The sequence below is a fragment of the Dendrobates tinctorius genome, unplaced genomic scaffold (genome assembly GCF_039654945.1).
Source record: "Dendrobates tinctorius isolate UK_male_01 unplaced genomic scaffold, ASM3965494v1 ptg000254l, whole genome shotgun sequence".
Taxonomy (NCBI): domain Eukaryota; kingdom Metazoa; phylum Chordata; class Amphibia; order Anura; family Dendrobatidae; genus Dendrobates; species Dendrobates tinctorius.
In genome coordinates, this window is record NW_027361921.1 from 10493369 (window position 1) to 10510357 (window position 16989).

Sequence of the window (16989 nt, forward strand, 5' to 3'; positions counted from 1 at the left end):
GCTCTGGAAAACTTAACACTAAAAACTGTCTTTTTGGAAGCAATTACTACCGCAAGGCGCATAGGAGAATTACAGGCCCTTTCAATACAGCCATACTTGACCATCACGGAAGATGGCATCTTCCTAAGGTTAAATCCCTCCTTTATGCCTAAGGTAGTCTCAAACTTTCATAGGTTCCAGGACATTGTATTACCTTCCATCTGTACAAACCCTTCCAATACGAAAGAAGAAGCCTTTCACACCCTCGACATATATAGAGTAAGTTCTCTTCTACCTCCAGCAGAGGCAGAGTTGGAGGATTGACCAGATTTTATTTATTTAAATTTCCAATTGGAATAAAGGCAAAGGGCGGCAAAAATTACAATCGCGAATTAGATCAGGCAAGCTATCAGCCTCACCTACTCGTCACAGAACGTTCCCCCTCCTACATCTCTGAAAGCCCACTCTACTCGTCAGTATCAACATCATGGGCAGGAAGAGGGGACGCATCTTCTGAGCAGATATGCAGAGCTGCCACCTGGTCGTCTGTACATACATTCACCAGACACTATACACTAAATTTCAACAGGGATTTAACGTTTGGCAGATATGTTCTGCAGGCTGTTGTCCCTCCCTAAGAAATTAGTTATTGGTATTTCTCTGATATGGCTGTCGAGGAAGGTGACTAGAGAAAATAGAATTAGTCTTACCGGTAATTTGGTTTCTAGGAACCTTCCGTGACAGCACTAATTTCCCTCCCTATTTGATACTCTTATTGGATGATTCCTACACCTTGGTGGTAACTATACAAGCTAGTGTGTCCAGAAAAAACACTGGAGATGGCAGGAAGGGGAGGGTTATTTAACCTCTTGTGCATTTCCTGTCCCCCATTAGGGCGGGGAGACATCCTCCGATATGGCTGTCATGGAAGGTTCCTAGAAACGGAATTACCGGTAAGACTAATTTTATTTTTCGTTCATTCTGCCTCCCAAAAATTGGAATAAAAAGTGAGAAAAAAAAATGTTATGTGCCCGAAAATGGTTCCAATAAAAATGTCAACTCGTCCCACAAAAAACAAGACCTCACATAACTCTGTGGGCCAAAATATGGAAAAATTATAGCTCTCAAAATGTGGTGATGCAAAAACTATTTTTTGCAATAAAAGGCATCTTTTAGCGTGTGACAGCTGCTAAACATAAAGACCTGCTATAAATAGTAAATCAAACCCCCCTTTATCACCTGTATAGTTAGAGAAAAATAATAAAATAAAACAAGTATTTCCAATTTTCCATTAGGGTTAGTGTTGGGGCTATAGTTAGGGTTAGGGTTGGGTCAAAAGTTAGGGTTGTGGCTAAAGTTAGAGTTAGGGGTGTGTTAGAGTTAGGTTTGTGGTTAGGGTTGGGATTAGGGTTAGGGGTGTGTTGGGGATAGGGTTGGAGATAGAATTGGGGGTTTCCACAGTTTTATGCACATCAGGGGCTCTCCAAACGCAACATGCGTCTGATGTCATTTCTAGCCAATTCTGCTTTGAAAAAATCAAAACGTGCTCCTTCGTTTCCGAGCTCTGCCATATGCCCAGACAGTGGTTTACCCCCACATATGGGGTATCCGCATACTCAGGAAATTGCACAACAACTTTTGCGGTTTTATTTCTTCTGTTACCCTTATATATATAATTGGGGGTGAAAAGATCATTTTTGTGAAAAAAATACAATTTTTTATTTTTACAGCTCTACATTATAAACTTCTGTGAAGCACTTGGGGGTTCAAAGTGCTCACCACACATCTAGATAAGTTCCTTAGGGGGTCAACTTTCCAAAATGGTGTTACTTGTGGGGGTTTCCACTGTTTAGGAACATCAGGGGCTCTCCAAACGCAACATGGCGTCCGAACTCAATTGCAGCCAATTTTGCATTGAAAAGTCAAGCGGCGCTCCTTTCCTTCCGAGCTCTGCCGTGCACCCAAACAGTGGTTTACCTGCATATATGGGGTATCAGCGTACTCAGGACAAATTGTACAACAACTTTTGGTGTCCAATTTCTCCTGTTACCCATGGTAAAATAAAACAAATTGGATCTGGAGTAAATTTTTTCTGAAGAAAGTTAAATGTTCATTTTTTTTAATCATTCCAAAAATTCCTGTGAAGCACCTGAAGGGTTAATAATCTTCTATAATGTGGTTTTGAGCACCTTCAGGGGTGAAGTTTTTAGAATGGTGTCACTTTTGGGTATTTTCTATCATATAGACCCTTCAAAGTGACTTCAAATATGATGTGGTCCCTAAAAAACAGATGGTGTTGTAAAAATGAGAAATCGCTGGTCAACTTTTATCCCTTATAACTTCCTAACAAAAAAAAATTGAGGTTCAAAAATTGTGCTGATGTAATGTCGACATGTGGGAAATGTTATTTATTAACTAATTTGTGTGACATATTTCTCTGTTTTAAGGGCATGAAAATTCAAATTTGAAAAATGGCTAAATTTTCTCCAAATTTCTGTTTTTTTTCACAAATAAACGCAAGTCATATCAAAGAAATTTTAACACTATCATGAAGTACAGGATGTCATGAGAAAATAATGTCAGAATCACCAGGATCCATGGAAGCGTTCCAGAGTTATCTAATATATAAAGCTCAGTGACTTCTCCCACTATATCAGCACTCTGGAATATTCTGAGACAGAGCAAAAAGAGACCGAACTAGTAAGGGACAAAAAGCCAATTGGCAAAATACTGATAAATAAGAGTGGAAATTCAGCTCAGCCCCCAGCCGGGGCTAGCAGACCACACAAAAAACTGAATAGACCAACAAAATCAAGTGTGAACATTAGTAGAAAAACTTAGCTTTAGATGACTGGAACAGAGCTGAAAACCAAGAGCTGACAAGCCAGAAGGAATCACCAGCAACTGAATAGGGCATCGGCTGTCTTAAATCCAATCTGAGAATCCTGAGATCCAATCGTCATCCTCATTCTCAAGTGGCACATCTCCACCGATCAAAACCAGCCGAACCACCTCCCGAACCAGAGAATGAACTCACAACAGCCGGGCTCTTCAGCTAGTTACCTAATAAAGGGACAGTGGTCAGAATCGTAAAAATTGGCCTGGTCATTATCATGCAAACCACCCTTGGGAGTAAAGGGGTTAATGTCAAAATTTGTTCTGTCACTAAAGGGTTAAACTATGCATTTTGTTTAACTGTGTTCTGTAGTTGTCATTGTAATAATTTTTGCATTTCTTGTTTTCTAGATATAAAATTCAACTGGATCCTGATCCTTTGAGAGATTTGGCTATTATACTTATTTTCACAGTAGAAATTCTGATGAATTCCACTATATTATCAATAAAATCCAGGTGAGTATTTAAAAATAATTTTTATTGAAAGGTTAAATAATTTTTAATCTCAAAATGCAACAAAAATAAAAGAATAAGGCCATGTGCACATGTGCACACGATGCAGATTTGCAGCGTTTCCGCAGCGGATTTTACCACGCAGAAACGTTGCATATCCGCATTGTGATGTACAGTACCTTTAAAATGAATGAAAAAAAAAAAACGCTGTGCAGACGCTGCGGATTTTTCCACGCGGTTTTCCTGCGGTACAAAATCCGCAGCATGTTACTTCTTTTGTGCGGTTTTCTATCTCCCCTGTTACCAAATCCGCAGGGGGAAGACCGCAATGGAAAACCGCACAAAAACCGCATGAAAACCGCGTGAAAAATGGAAGAAATCCGCAGGAAAAATGCAGGTCATTTGACCTGCGGTTTTCTTCCATTCTGCACGGAAAAATCCGCAGGGCTCAAAACTCCGTCTGCACTCAGCCTAACTAGGAGGCTATGTGCACACGATGCAGATTTGCTTCGGATCCGCAGCAGATTTTTCCGCGCAGAAACGCTGCAGATCCGCACTGTGATTTACAGTACAATGTAAATCAATGGAAAAAAAAGCTGTGCAGAAAAATCAGTGTGGAATTGCTGCGGATTTAAAAGAAGTGCATGTCACTTCTTTTGTGCGGATCTGCAGCGTTTGTGGACCTCCATGATAGAAATCCGCAGTGGCAAAAACTGCTGAAAATCCGCACAATATCCACATCAATTCCGCGGCAAATCCACACAAAATCCACATAAAAACAGCGGCAAAACCACGGCTGCGGATTCTGCCAGGAGATGCAGTTTTTGTGCAGAAAATTCTGCACCACTTTTCCTACGTGTGCACATAGCCGGACAATATCAGCATCAGTATATCAGAATATAAGTATATTGTCCAGTAAAACATCCAGTTATAAGAAGAAAAAGGAGGGAAGGGAACATTTTAGGTCATCAGTATTACAATTTTAAAGTTACCAAAATCCAATGGAAACCATACATAGCGTAACCAGGTGCGAACCAACGCGGAGCACAATCCGGAAAGAGAAGAAACGCATCGGAGAAAGGGGTGGATCCCATCAGTCTGATGTAAGATGGTAGGCATCGGATTCTTGGAATTCAATCCAGTCTCTCCAAGTCTCACAGTATCTATCACACTCAGTGGGGGATTGGGCAATCAAATGTTCCATCCTATTTAGAAGGGCTATTTCACTGAACCACTCCTCCAGAATAGGTGGAGAAATACTTTTCCTGTGACAAGGAATGATATTCTTAGCAGCCTATATAAGGTAGCTTATTAAAGACCTTTTGTATCTGGTGAAACTAGTTGGGATCATAAAGAGCAAAAGAGATTCAGGAGAGTCGGGTACAGAGAGACTAGTCATTTTTTTAATAGTATGAATTACCTGAGTCCAGAAACCTCTTATTATGGGACAGCTCCACCAAATGTGTGTCATCGTTTCCTCCTCCACTTCACATCTCCAGCATCTATCTGATACTGCGGGAAACCATTTATGAAGTAATACGGGAACCCGGTACCATCTGGAGATCTTAAAGGAGGTCTCTTGAGCTTTGGTTGCATTTGACGTTTTGTGAGCAAATTGAAAACATTTAGCCCATTGTGAGTCTTCAAAAGATTTGCCCAGTTCTCTTTCCCATGCATCACAATAGGATGGTCTGACAGTTCTATTATGGGCCATTAGGTTTTTATAGAGCAATGAGATGGAGTGCAAGGGTGGAGACGACGACAGGCATAGTTTTTCAAAATTTGTAAGATCCCTATTGAGCCGTCTATCTTTTCTAACATGGGAATAGAAATGTTGCAACTGTCTATAGTCATAGTCGGCTCTTGGAGGGATAGAGCAGTCTATATGAGCAAGGTGAAGAGTGATATTTACTTTTACCCAGAAATCGATTGGAAGATAGCCCCGGTAAAAAGGTGGGATTAACTGAGATTGGGTATAATGGGCCCTGTGGGTCAACTAGAGAGATCATCTTGTCTCGGCGTAGGGATAGGATTGTACAGTATGTGCTGTAGGATTGTTGAGAGAGTTTAAAGGATGGGGAATGTGGATTCCAGGGGAGCGTAGTTAATGCCCTTGGACATATACAGTGGGGCAAAAAAGTATTTAGTCAGTCAGCAATAGTGCAAGTTCCACCACTTAAAAAGATGAGAGGCGTCTGTAATTTACATCATAGGTAGACCTCAACTATGGGAGACAAACTGAGAAAAAAAAATCCAGAAAATCACATTGTCTGTTTTTTTTTTTTCATTTTATTTGCATATTATGGTGGAAAATAAGTATTTGGTCAGAAACAAAATTTCATCTCAATACTTTGTGATATATCCTTTGTTGGCAATGACAGAGGTCAAACGTTTTCTGTAAGTCTTCACAAGGTTGCCACACACTGTTGTTGGTATGTTGGCCCATTCCTCCATGCAGATCTCCTCTAGAGCAGTGATGTTTTTGGCTTTTCGCTTGGCAACACGGACTTTCAACTCCCTCCAAAGGTTTTCTATAGGGTTAAGATCTGGAGACTGGCTAGGCCACTCCAGGACCTTGAAATGCTTCTTACGAAGCCACTCCTTCGTTGCCCTGGCGGTGTGCTTTGGATCATTGTCATGTTGAAAGACCCAGCCACGTTTCATCTTCAATGCCCTTGCTGATGGAAGGAGGTTTGCACTCAAAATCTCACGATACATGGCCCCATTCATTCCTTCATGTACCCGGATCAGTCGTCCTGGCCCCTTTGCAGAGAAACAGCCCCAAAGCATGATGTTTCCACCACCATGCTTTACAGTAGGTATGGTGTTTGATGGATGCAACTCAGTATTCTTTTTCCTCCAAACACGACAAGTTGTGTTTCTACCAAACAGTTCCAGTTTGGTTTCATCAGACCATAGGACATTCTCCCAAAACTCCTCTGGATCATCCAAATGCTCTCTAGCAAACTTCAGACGGGCCCGGACATGTACAGGCTTAAGCAGTGGGACACGTCTGGCACTGCAGGATCTGAGTCCATGGTGGCGTAGTGTGTTACTTATGGTAGGCCTTGTTACATTGGTCCCAGCTCTCTGCAGTTCATTCACTAGGTCCCCCCGCGTGGTTCTGGGATTTTTGCTCACCGTTCTTGTGATCATTCTGACCCCACGGGGTGGGATTTTGCGTGGAGCACCAGATCGAGGGAGATTATCAGTGATCTTGTATGTCTTCCATTTTCTAATTATTGCTCCCACAGTTGATTTCTTCACTCCAAGCTGGTTGGCTATTGCAGATTCAGTCTTCCCAGCCTGGTGCAGGGCTACAATTTTGTTTCTGGTGTCCTTTGACAGCTCTTTGGTCTTCACCATAGTGGAGTTTGGAGTCAGACTGTTTGAGGGTGTGCACAGGTGTCTTTTTATACTGATAACAAGTTTAAACAGGTGCCATTACTACAGGTAATGAGTGGAGGAAAGAGGAGACTCTTAAAGAAGTTACAGGTCTGTGAGAGCCAGAAATCTTGATTGCTTGTTTCTGACCAAATACTTATTTTCCACCATAATATGCAAATAAAATTAAAAAAAAACAGACAATGTGATTTTCTGGATTTTTTTTTCTCAGTTTCTCTCCCATAGTTGAGGTCTACCTATGATGTAAATTAGAGACGCCTCTCATCTTTTTAAGTGGTGGAACTTGCACTATTGCTGACTGACTAAATACTTTTTTGCCCCACTGTAGTTTGTGCTATTTGAACCCAAAGCTTCCCATGTTGATGATGAAAATAATGGAGTATTCTAGCATGGACTGCTGCCATGTAGTATTTTCTACAATCAGGAAGACCGAGGCCTCCCATCTGTTTAGACGTGACTAATATATCACCACGAATACGTGGACGATCAGTTGGCCAGATGAACTTACAAAAACTACTACGTAGATGTTTCCAAAAATTTAAAGGGATTCTGGTCGGGATAGTTTGAAAAAGGTAAAGCAGTCTAGGTAAAATATTTATTTTTAATATATTTACTCTGCCGAACCATGGGAAATCCTTCACAGTCCATGATTTAAGGTCCTTATGGACTTGACCTAGTAAGGGTTTGTAATTGAGGTCCAACAGTCGAGAAAGATCACTATGTAGGCGTATCCCTAAATATTTTATACCCTGTGACGGCCAAGAAAAAGGAAAATTTGATTCGATGATAGCCTGAGTGGTAGTTGGCAAGGAATCGTTGAGGGCCTGAGATTTTGAAGTGTCTATTTTGAAATTGGACCATGTGCCAAAATGATCTACTTCTGCCATGATAGATGGAATTGACGTATGTGGGCTTGTAATGTATAGAAGGACATCATCCGCAAAGCAGGGCTGTGGAGTCGGTAAGCCACAGTTGCGACTCCGACTCCTGGATTTTATCAGGCTCCGACTCCGGCTCCTTCATAAATGGCCAATTCATAACAACAAATTTACTGTTGTAAAATATTAAACATCGTGCTTATTCAGTTTCTCACCATCATATAAGTAATCAGACCACTTAGAGCAAAAACTACATTTATTAGAATACAATTAGAATATAGCAAATAACTTTTAGAAACTTTTCTAAACTGTAAGTAAATATGCAATAAACACTTTTATGCAGTTAATAAGAAGAAATCTATAAATTTGTCCTCAGAAAAAGTATTGCCTCTGTCAGATCCTCCTTCATGGATGTCCTCAAATCTGATCTAATTATTTTGAGAGCAGAGAACAACCTCTCTACACTAACTTGTGTTGGTGGCAAAGCAGTAACTACTCGGGCAACATCTCTGACAATGTCAGGATACAGAGGAATCGCTTGTTGCACTGTTATTTTTGATGAACGGTCAAATTTCTCAATTTCTTTTAGTGCACATGAAAAATTCTGCTGAAATGTACTGGCTGTGTTCCTTGATGGGGATGACTCTTCTATGCGGGAACGCTTTGCACGGTCCTTGTGATCCAAATATTTTTCGAAATTAAATTCTTCATCAGTTGATGATGAGGGTGAAGATGTGGCAGGACGACCAAATTCTTCTTGTTCCTCTTGACTGTTCTGCAACCCTTTCATCCTTACTGCTATTTCAAACAGAGCTTCTTTTCCTTTACTTAGCTGTTGATCATCTAGAAGAATCCGATGCATTGGGTCTACATAAACAGCTGCCAAAAGAATGTTATTTTGTAATAGTAGCTCCTCTCTCCGTTTCATTGATGTAGCAATGCCACTTGCAATTAACCCTCCTCTTTGGGACAGGCGAAACATCAGGTTCTTCCACTCCTTTAAGAAAATACCTGGAGTTAAGTCCTCTGCTTGTAATTTTTTAGTCACTGTAAATGGGTGCTCTAGCAATTTTTCCAGCTCAGTCACCTGATTCCACTGACTTTCATTTAGCGTCAGTTGAGGGTTAGCCATGTCTACAAGAAAGGTTTTCAGTTCAACCAAGCGCTGAATCATTAAGTAAGTACTGCCCCATCGTGTGGCTTGATCAATAATTTCCCCTTTTCCAGCACGTCTCTTCAAAATTGAGTCAACTTTAGGGGTTCTGGCAACATTAGCCAATTTTCTCACCTTGCCAATCAGTGCAGCAGCATGTCCTTCTTGCAGACTGTCTCTTATAGCCAGCTGTAGCGTATGCACAACACAGGGCATGTGATGAATGAAAGAACATATTGACACAGTTTCAACAAGATCATCTAAACTATCATGTTGCTGTTCATCTGAAGCAACTTCAGTTTGCTCCTCAGTTACAATACTGTGTTCCTCTATTTCAAACATTTCTGTGTCTGTGGACCCAGAATGTTCTTCTAGCTGCTGGTCACCATCATTTCTCTCATTCATTAGCTTAATAGTACTTATCATATTTGAAGCATTGTCAGTTACGACAGAAAGAACTTGCTCTTTTTTAAGTTCATAGTCTTGCAGAACCTTTTCCACCAAGACCTGTAGAAACTCACTGGTGTGATGAGCTTTGGTGTCTTTTACTGCCAATGTCTTGGTAACTATTTCATTTTTGTCACAAACAAATCGGACATTGATGGCAAAATAGTTCACTCTGTGACTTGTGCAGGCATCCATTTTAAGAAACAGAAAGCGTCCCTTGAGAGTTTTTTTAAGTTCTTCCTTTTGTTTAAAAGCTTCTTCGATTACTAATTTTCTAATACTCTCTCTCTCCAGAGAAACACCAAGCTTGCGGGCCATTTCCCCATTCAGACACATAAAAGCTGGTCGTGAAAATAATGAAATAGGCACACTATCCTTTACAACAAGCTCTGTGATCTGTTTTTTAAATGTATCTACTGTCATTGTCACAGTAACTTTGTCACTGACAAAATATCTTGCAACTGATGGCTGCAAAGTTCTCTACTCCTTTGTTTGGCTGGAAGAGCTGGGCACTGGTTCATTGGTTTGGATGCAGTCTTTCTCATCCACTGCTTTCAGTACTTCTGGATGAAAGCGCTGTAAATGTCTCTTTAGATTAGAAGCTCTGGTAGGAGCATTTTTATCTTTGCCTGAATATGCACTCATCTTGGCTTCACAGCATTTGTTTTCGTCTGGATCATTTTTCATACACTGACAGACATAATGTTTTCTATCTTGAGTGATGGTGAAATGTTCAAATACAACTGATTTAATGTGATGCTTCTTTGACATTCTCAGGTTTTTAATTCTGTATTCACAATCCAAATGACAATTGTTTTTCCTAAAAACAATTGTACAAAATTATTGCCAGGTCGTACAACTGATATAGTGGTCAGTAATACTGTTATTATTCCTAATGTACTCACAGTTAACTGATGCAAAGTTTGTTGAAAGGATAATACTTCTTACAGTCTTCCTCTTCTGAGTAGCAGGCAGCTGTGCTTGGAAGACGCACACCTAGTATGATCTAGTCTAGAGGAGGAGCTTTACTACTAAGAATTTGCAACATATTTTCACTTTCAGTTTCATACATTGTAAGTAGGGGGGTTGGGGCAGCATGAGGTTAACCAAGTATAAGATTAGATACGGGCAGTGGAGAACAGTGACACAGAAGAAGTAAGAAATGTCTCTATCTCCAGCAGAACTGCTTATCACTGTTGTTCATAGTTTGATAGAACATATATATTTGAGTAACATTTATAAAATTCATATGAAAGTTCAATTATGAAATATTAATACATTTTTTTTAAAGCTGGAGTCGGAGTCGGTACATTTCTTCCAACTCCGACTCCAACCAAAACTAACTCCGACTCCACGACTCCGACTCCACAGCCCTGCCGCAAAGGCGGAGCAAGGTGAGTATTTCAATGTATAGTCAGCATAACAGTGACAAAGGTGCAGCAGTGATTAGCAAAAAAAAATCTTCATGCTTGCATTACAATGTGGAGTATAGTAACAACACAGGGGAGGATAGCTGTGTGAGGCAACTGCTATTTCTTGTCAAGATTTGCTTCTTCCAACCATTATGTTTTATTTTTGATACTAAGTAGGCTATTTTGTGAAAATGTACTATATAAAACAACTAAATAATCAACAGTAAACAATAAAATAATGTAATTAGGAAATAAGAAAAGAAAAAAGAAAGACCTTTTTCCAGCACAAATGAATAACAAAACAGTCCTTTCACTGGGTAGGCTAAATAGTTCAAAACAATCTCATCTACCATATATACTCGTGTATAAGCCGACCCGTGTATAAGCCGACCCCCCTAATTTTGCCACAAAAAACTGGGAAAACTTATTGACTTGCGTATAAGCCTAGGGTGGAAAATGCAGCAGCTACTGGTAAATTTCAAAGATAAAAATAGATACCAATAAAAGTAAAATTAATTGACATCAGTAGGTTAAATGTTTTTGAATAACCATATTGAATCAGGAGCCCCATATAATGCTCCATACAGTTCATGATGGGCCCCATAAGATGCTCCATACAAAATACACCCCATATAATGCTGCACAAAGGTTAATAATGCCCCCATAAGATGCTCCATAGAATAATATGCCCCATATAATGCTCCATAAAGGCTATGGCTCCATAAGATGCTCCATAGATTATGCCCCCATAAGATGCTCCATAAAATGCTCCATAGATTATGCCCCATAAGATGCTCCATAGATTATACCCCCATAAAATGCTCCATAGATTATGCCCCATATGCTGCTCCATAGAATATGCCCCCATATCCTGCCCCATAGAATATGCCCCCATATGCTGCCCCATATGCTGCCCCATAGAATATGCCCCCATATGCTGCCCCATAGAATATGCCCCCATATGCTGCTCCATAGAATATTCCCCCATATGCTGCCCCATAGACTATGCCCCCATATGCTGCGCCATAGACTATGCCCCCATATGCTGCCCCATTTACTATGCCCCCATATGCTGCCCCATTTACTATGCCCCCATATGCTGCCCCATAGACTATGCCCCCATATGCTGCCCCATAGGATATGCCCCCATATGCTGCTCCATAGAATATGCCCCCATATGCTGCCCCCATAAAATGCTCCATATATTATGCCCCCATATGCTGCTGCAAAAAAAAAATGGACTGAAAATCTCGGCTTATACACGAGTATATACGGTATTTAGTTTTAAATCCATCTCTCAGCCTTTGGCTTCCTAGGTCCTTGGGTGCCCCACAAGTAAGCATTTAGACCATTTATTTTGGGTGTCAGACCCCCTTTTGTTACCCCAGTAAGGTGACCATAAACATCTTTGATTGCTTAGGGAGTTCACCAGAGCGAGGTATCTCTCTACAAGGCTCACAAGGTCATCTGTTATGAATGGGTCACCGAGGAGGATAGCAGGACCAGGCTAAGCCACCAGAATACCAGAGAGGTTGGTGTTACGTGCTACAGAACCACTCAGCACCCAGAATATGTTGTGCAGTTATATGTATGTATAATAGGTTCCATGTGAGATGCATGTCCCTAATGCATCAGCCCACAGGCTGCGCCCCTGGGCAGAGGAGACACAATATTCTCCTTTTGTCCGCCCTCCCCCCACCTTTGTAATTCCCACAGTAAACATCGGCAGGCTCCGGCCACCTGCGGCTTTAGTAATGCATGTCTGGCCTGCCGCTTTTCTATTGGCCTGCCCTCTGTATCTGTGTGATATATTCTGTGTCCTGTGAGTAAAGGGTTGTCAGACTGGAAATACGTGGAGAAGCAGTGATCTTTTATATGCGCCCATGTAACCAAGGAATTCCAGCCAGCGTCATTCATTCAGACTCCAGCCAACGCAGAGCGGACCTCCGAAAACACGGGGTGGTACTGAAAGAGGTACTCCAGCTTGGTAGACCCCGTTACAGTTGGTACATAAGCGGATTGCTGACCCCTGATCCTATCCACACAACTAGCAGTAGCCGTGGAGCGTACCTACGATGCCCTAGACGTACCTGCTGCACAGAGCTCCCCAATGAGTTAGGTTTCAAAGCAAAAATAGTTTACAATTATTCTTAAAATTCAAAAATTTAGACCGATCCCCAGAAAACACATCAGGAGTAGGGATTTTTGGTTCAAAAAATACCTGGATGACCAGCCAATGCGGAGCCATGAATTTCAGACATTACTCTCTTCCTCCACTGGTCAAGGACATACAATTTTCCCATAGGGCAACGTTCAGATTTGTCCTCCTGAAATTCCTCCAGGGCACGTCTCAAATCTGGTGAGAAGGCGGAAAGAACTACACCCTCATTTAGAATGGTAGTAGGCTCGGTCACATCAAGAGAATCCGCAAAGAAACTCCTAGAAAGGGCGTCCGCCTTAACATTCTTAGTGCCAGGAAGAAAAGAGACCACAAAATTAAAGCGCGTGAAAAACAAGGCCCACCTAGCCTGTCTAGGATTCAAGCGTTTGGCTGATTCAAGATAAATCAAATTCTTGTGGTTGGTGAGGACCACAACTTGATGTCTAGCTCCCTCCAACCAATGTCTCCACTCTTCAAATGCCCATTTCATAGCCAACAATTCCCGATTCCCCACGTCATAGTTACGTTCAGATTGGGAAAATTTTCGAGACAAGAAGGTACAGGGATTCATCTTAGAAGTCCTCGGATCTCTTTGGGACATAACTGCTCCTGCACCAATCTCAGAAGCATCTATCTCCACCTGAAATGGGAGTGAGACATCAGGTTGCCGTAGAACCGGAGCAGAAGTGAATCTCCGCTTAAGCTCCTGAAATGCCGAGACTGGCTCTGGAGACCAATTCACCACATCAGTGCCCTTTTTGGTCAAATCAGTCAGTGGTTTAACAATACCAGAAAAATTACTTATAAATTTACGGTAGAAATTAGCAAAACCCAAAAACTTCTGAAGATCCTTCAAAGAAATGGGCTGAGCCCAATCATATATGGCCTGTATCTTGGCCGGGTCCATTTCAATAGCAGACGGGGACAAAATGAATCCCAAAAATGAAATCCTCTGTACACCAAAGAGGCACTTCGATCCCTTAACATACAGAGAATTTTCCCTCAACTCCGGAACACAGTCCGGACATGTTCCACATGAGAATCCCAATCACTGGAAAAGATCAAAATATCATCCAGATAAATTATCAAAAACTTATCCACAAAGTCCCGGAAAATATAGTTCATAAAAGATTGGAAGACAGAAGGGGCATTAGTGAGCCCAAAAGGCATCACCAGGTACTCAAAATGTCCCTCCAGAGTATTAAACGCCGTCTTCCATTCATCCCCGTGCTTGATGCGAATAAGAGTATACTCCCCCCTGAGGTCAAGCTTGGTAAACCAACAGGCACTTTTAACTCTGGAAAATAAATCAGAAATCAGGGGTAACGGATACTGATATTTAGCAGTGATTTTGAATGATGGGAATGATAGTCAATACATGGCCTTAATGAACCATCTTTCTTGGCCACAAAAAAAACCAGCACCTAAAGGTGAAGAGGATGGTCTAATATGACCCTTCTCCAACTACTCCTTGATATAAGATCACATAGCATCATGTTCGGGTACCGATAAGTTGAAAAGCCGACCTTTGGGAAATTTACACCCGGGCATTAACTCAATTGCACAGTCATAACTCCTATGAGGAGGCAAAGACGCAGACTTACACTCATTAAAAACATCAGAAAAATCAGCCAAATAGTCAGGAATGTCATGAGACTGGGGGAGGTGGAGAAAACAGGAGTGTCACTAAGAACACATTGACAACCCCAACTCACCACAGACACAGATTTCCAATCCAAAACAGGATTATGAGTCTGCAATCATTCAGTTGCCACTATAGTGTAGTGGTAATGTACTGTATATAGGATTATAAACAAGGGGTTGTGAGTTCAAATCCTAGCAGTGGAACTTAATTTTTTTTTGGGGAGGAGACACAGATTAGATATTAGAAAAAACTTTTTGACAGAGTGATCAATGAGTGGAACAAGCTGCCACGAGAAGTGGTGAGTTCTCCTTCGGTGGAGGTCTTCAGGCGGAGGCTGGACAGACATCTGACTGGGATGATTTAGCGAATCCTGCTTTGAGCAGGGGATTGGACCAGATGGCCCAGGAGGTCCCTTCCAACTCTACGATTCTATGAAAGCCCAGAACAATAGTATCATGCAAATTGTGCAACACCAAAAATGTACAATTTTCTTGGTGGTCCGGGGCGACCCGCATTATAATAATAATAATAATAATAAATTTTATTTCTATAGCGCCAACATATATCCGCAGCACTTTACATTTCAGAGGGGATTTGTACAGACAATAGACATTACAGCATAACAATAATCACATAGATTATAACAAATACCAAGAGGAATGAGGGCCCTACTCGCAAGCTTACAGTCTATGAGGAAAAAGGTAGACACGAAAGGTGGGTAGTAACAATTGCCCTGACTGTTTGGACCAGCCATAATGTTAAGTGTGTAACAGTACTGACACAGAGGGCTAATGGATGCATAAAGCATGTGGGAACATGATGCGGGGAACCTGGTTATGGTAAAACTTTTGACTGTGCCACCCAGGGATAGATTAGGTTAATGTGTTGAGGCGGTAGGCCAGTCTGAATAAATGCATTTTCAGGGAATGCTTAAAATTGTGGGGATTGGGGACTAATCGTATTGCCCTGGGAAGTGCATTCCAAAGAATTGGCACAGCACGTGTGAAGTCTTGGAGACTGGAGTAGGAGGTTCTGATTATTGAGGATGATGACCTCAGGTCATCAGCAGAACGGAGGGCACGGGTAGGGTGGTAGGCTGAGACGAGGGAGGAGATGTAGGGTGGTGCTGAGCCATGGAGGGCTTTGTGGGTGAGGGTAATAAGCTTGTACTGGATTCTGGAGTGGATGGGTAGCCAGTGTAATGACTGGCACAAGGTAGAGGCATCGGTGTAACGATTGGTGAGGAATATGATCCTGGCTGCAGCATTCAAGACAGATTGGAGAGGGGAGAGTTTGGTAAGAGGGAGACCGATTAGAAGAGAGTTACAATAGTCGAGACGAGAATGAATAAGAGAAACAGTGTTTTTGCGGCGTCAAAAGTAAGAAAAGGTTGAATTCTAGAAATGTTTTTGAGGTGCAGATAACAAGAGCGAGCCAGTGATCGTATGTGGGGGCCAAAGGAAAGCTCGGAGTCAAGTATGACCCCAATACATCGGGCATGTTGCTGGGGAGTAATAGTGGAACTACACACGGAAATGGCAATGTCGGGTATAGGTACATTAGTAGAGGGCGGAAACACAAGGAGTACAGTCTTTGGCAGGTTCAGTTTCGGATATAGTGAGGACATGATGTTAGACACAGCGTTTAGACAATCGCCGGTGTTTTCTAGAAAGGCTGGCGTGATATCAGGAGAAGAAGCGTATAATTGGGTGTCATCAGCATAGAGATGGTACTGGAAACCAAATCTACTGATTGTTTGACCAATAGGGTCAGTGTACAAGGAGAAGAGGAGGGGGCCTAGGACTGATCCTTGAGGAACTCCAACAGTAAGGGGAAGGTGAGAGGAGGAGGAACCGGCAAAAGATACAGTAAAGGAGCGGTCAGAGAGATAGGAGGAGAACCAGGAGAGAACGGTGTCCTTGAGGCCAATGGAACTGAGCATAGTGAGGAGGAGCTGATGATCCACAGTGTTGAATGCTGCAGAGACATCGAAGAGAATTAGCATGGAGTAGTGACCATTTGATTTAGCTGTTAGTAGATCATTAGAGACTTTAGTGAGGGCAGTTTCAGTAGAGTGTAAAGAGTGGGAACCGGATTGGAGAGGGTCGAGAAGAGAGTTATCAAAGAGATAGCGGATAAGACGGGAGTGGACCAGGCGTTCCAGGAGTTTAGAGATGAAGGGAAGATTAGAGACAGGTCTATATTTAGCGGCACAGTTTTGGTCGAGGGATGGTTTTTTAAGTAGTGGATGTATGATGGCATGCTTATATGAGGAGGGAAAGATACCAGAAGAGAGAGAGAGAGGTTAAATATTTTAGTTAGGTGAGGGGTGACAGCAGGGGAAAGGGACTGGAGGAGATGTGACGGAAATGGTTCACTGGTGCAAGTGGTTGGGCGAGAAGATGCCAGGAGCCTGCTTACTTCTTCTGTGACTGGTTCAAAATCAGAGAGTGAGCTAGATGCAGTGGGGGAGGGAGGACAGTACATGGTATGAGGTGATTGGGAGATAATTTCCTGTCGGATCTGGTCAATTTTTTCTTTGAAGTAATTGGCCAGATCTT

General features: G+C 41.9%; 1 protein-coding gene across 3 annotated transcripts in view; it reads left to right on the plus strand.

Annotated features, from left to right (window-relative positions):
* The window catches only part of PGAP1 (post-GPI attachment to proteins inositol deacylase 1), a 794782-nt gene that overhangs the window by 750240 nt on the left and 27553 nt on the right, over window positions 1–16989 (plus strand). For all 3 annotated transcript variants that reach the window (XM_073558145.1, XM_073558147.1, XM_073558146.1), the window contains one exon: window positions 3226–3330. In XM_073558145.1, coding sequence (XP_073414246.1) covers window positions 3226–3330 — 105 coding nt within the window. The remainder of the gene's footprint in view (window positions 1–3225; window positions 3331–16989) is intronic.